Here is a 3,313-nt window from a genome sequence, read left to right as displayed (position 1 = left end):
CAGCTGCTGGTGTGACCTTGGGTGAGTCACAAGTCCTTTCAGAGCTGCTCTCTCCGAAGCAGTCCTTGAGAGAGCTCTCTCAGCCCCGCCTACCTCACAGGGTGTCTGTTGTGGAAAGGGGGAAGGAAATGGTGACTGTAAGCCGCTCTGAGACTCCTTTGGGCAGCGAAGGGCGGGGTATAAATCCAATCTCCTCCTCTTCTTCTCCTCCTTCTTCTTCTCCTCCTCCTTCTCTGCCATAACCTGCTGGTCTCTGGGTTGGGAAATGCCTGGAGATTTGGGGGAGGGGTGGAGCCTAGGGAGAGTGGAGTTTGGAGAGGGGAGACACCCCAGTGGGGGGCCTAAGGCCACAGAGTCCACAGTCTGAAGTTGCCACTTGCTCCAGAGGAGTTTATCTCTTGTCATCTGGGGAGAAGTTGTCATTTCCAGAATATCTCCAGGTACCACCTGGAGTCTGGCAACCGTAGGCTTTTCTCACCTTTGGCTGGCCATACCTGAGAGCCAGTTTGGTGTAGTGGCTAAGTGTGTGGACTCTAATCTGGGAGAATCGGGTTTGATTCCCCACTCCTCCACAGGCAGCTGCTGGGTGACTTTGGGCAAGCCATAGTTCTCTCAGAGCTGTTCTTGAAAAAGAGCTGTTTCTGTCAGAGCTCTCTCGGCCCCACCTGCCTCACAGGGTGTCTGTTGTGGGGAGTGGAAGGAAAAGGAGTCTGTAAGCCACTCTGAGACTCCTTTGGGTAGTGAAGGGTGGGGTATGAATCCAATCTCTTCTTCTTTTACCTCCCAGGGTGTCTGTTGTGGGGAGGGGAAGGGAAAGGAGTTTGTCAGCCGCTCTGAGACTCCTTTGGGTAGTGAAGGGCGGGGTATAAATCCAACCTCCTCTTCTGCAACACGATTTAAGGATTCATAACAGGAAAAACACACACGAAGCAATCCGAACGCTTAAACAAAAGTGAAATAGTATATATATTTTTTTGCTTCTCTTTCTCTCCCCCAGCTGTCTTTGGGATTCCCCCCCCCGCCCCGTTTGTTGCTGCTCACTCCCACCTTTGATTTCCCTTCCTCCTCCAATTCCTCCTGAAACTATTTGGAGATCTAGGAAGGTGGAAGGTCAGAGTGGGACAGAGGAAGACCCCCCCCCTCTCTCTTCCTCCCATGCATAGTTTTCTGTGTCTCTCCCACCTCACAATGCTGAATCAAAATTTTGAAAAGCGTCCTCTGGGTGTGGAACGGGCAACGTTTCTTCTTGCGCAGGAGCCTGTTTGGGATGGTTGTTTTTAAAGCTCGGAGTGTGCAGAAGTTTGGCCCACGGATAGCCCCCCCCACCCGCCGCTTGCACTTAACAGCTCTGTGGTCCTTCCCATTTCCGCAGGGAGACGGAGGCGGTACCGGCGTCGTTTCCTCTGGCAAGTGGTCGACCTTCCTGAAATCCACGATGCACTGCTTCGACCAGAACACCGACCACCACTTCCATCTCGTGCAAGACGTCTTCGTCGTCCACTCTGAGGAGTGGGCCGAAACGAAGATATACGGGCTGTTTTCGAACGAGTGGTGAGCGAACACCTCCCCCCCCCCGCGGAAACGGCAAAGCCATGACCTGGATAGGCCAGGCTAGCCTGACCGAAACAAGGTCAGCCCTACTTAGTACTTGGATGGGAGACCACCAAGGAAGTCCAGGGTTTCTATGCAGAGGCAGGGAATGGCAAACCCACCTCTGAATGCTTCTTGCCTTGGCCTGGATACCCAGCAAACGATCACATAGTGAGCAATACAATATCAGGGGCAGGGGTCATTTCGTAGAAAAAGAGGTGCAGGAGCTCATTAGTATAACCTATTTGCATATGCCACACCCCCTGACATCACCGGAAGTGCGTCAGAAGGCAACACCCACCGCTCAGGCTCCACTGGACTGTTTTGGATTGCTAGCTATTGGGGGGTGGGGGGGAGGAACGTGCAGATCTGTCCTCGCAGAGGAGGGAGAGCTTGTACCTGAATAAAACTTGGTCTTAACGGTGCCACTGGACTGTTTTGGATTGCTAGCTATTGGGGGGGGGAAGGTGCAGGCCTTTCATTCAAGGGTCCTCGCAGAGGAGGGAGAGCTTGTACCTGAATAAAACTTGGTCTTAAAGGTGCCACTGGACTGTTTTGGATTGCTAGCTATTGGGGGGGGAGGGAACGTGCAGATCTGTCCTCGCAGAGGAGGGAGAGCTTGTACCTGAATAAAACTTGGCCTTAAAGGTGCCACTGGACTGTTTTGGACTGGGGGGGGATGCTCTGGGCTGGTCAGGGCTGGTCAGGGATGCTCTGGACTGGTCAGGGATGCTCTGGGCTCATCCTGCAGTGAGCAGGAGGTTGGACTAGATGGCCTGTCTGGCCCCCTTCCAACACTGTGATTCTACGATTCTATTCTTCTTATTCCCAGGGGCTATTCAGCCGTCTGCGTCTATTCTGTCAGGGACATCACGAAAATCTTCGAAACCTCGCCTCTCTTAGGTTTCACTGGTGGATTCCCGGGGGTGAGGCCCGGTCAGGTAAGGACCCAGTTTGCGGCCTCTGCCGTGGCGTCTGACGAGCCAGCCGCTCTTGAAAACAGGATGCTGGGCTGGATGTGGAACATTCGTGACTCATGTTCTTATGGTCCCAAGGAAATAAAGAGCCACAGCGGTCACAGGAGATTAAAAAACACAGGGCCGGGGCCGATGGTGCAAAATCGGGTAAAAATATATTTTGGCCCCGGTCAGACGTGGCAGAAAACGCGCGCGGGGGGGGGGGAGCACGGCTATTTGCCCCGTCGCATTCTGATGCGCTATTATGCGATCAGACGTGATGGCGGCTTCCCCGCAGCAAAGAGGATGACGGGGGAGGAAGCTGCGCACCAGGAGGCTTCCATAGGCGTCCCGTCTTCGTTGAGGTAGTTTTTTACTGCGCAGCTTCCGCGGCTTGCCACGGGAGGGCTACGCCTCCCAGATGTTCCCGTGTGATCGCGCTCGGATACTCTGCAGGACTCCCGTGCCGTCAGCAGGGCAAATGCTCCGTGTGAACAGGGCCTTTATTACTCAGATTTCCAAAAATGTCCCTACGTATTTTGCCAACAAGCTGTACTATCCTTTAACTTCATTTACAATCCATGACCAGGATACAAATAAGTAAGGGGAAGGAGGAGGGCTCCAGAGCAGACTAATTTATGCAGTAGCCAAATCGCTCGCTCACAACGTCAATGCCACTAGCTCACGAAGCAGAGTTTTTGCTCACAAGACTCCACAGCTTAGAGGGAGCATTGCCCCTAACGAGAAGCCTCTTGGCAAAATATGTA

General features: G+C 53.5%; 1 protein-coding gene across 1 annotated transcript in view; it reads left to right on the top strand.

Moving 5' to 3' along the window:
- Positions 1–3,313, top strand: part of LOC107114312 (semaphorin-7A-like) — a gene marked incomplete at its 5' end in the record, with an annotated part of 21,604 nt that overhangs the window by 2,561 nt on the left and 15,730 nt on the right. Inside the window, 2 exons of the mRNA XM_015415759.1 lie at positions 1,373–1,551; positions 2,423–2,531. Coding sequence (XP_015271245.1) covers positions 1,373–1,551; positions 2,423–2,531 — 288 coding nt within the window. The remainder of the gene's footprint in view (positions 1–1,372; positions 1,552–2,422; positions 2,532–3,313) is intronic.

Source organism: Gekko japonicus, unplaced genomic scaffold (assembly GCF_001447785.1).
Source record: "Gekko japonicus isolate JY-2015 unplaced genomic scaffold, Gekko_japonicus_V1.1 scaffold6145, whole genome shotgun sequence".
In the NCBI taxonomy this organism is placed as follows: Eukaryota; Metazoa; Chordata; class Lepidosauria; order Squamata; family Gekkonidae; genus Gekko; species Gekko japonicus.
Note: the sequence above shows the minus strand (reverse complement) of the source record. Positions and strands in the feature narration are given on the sequence as shown.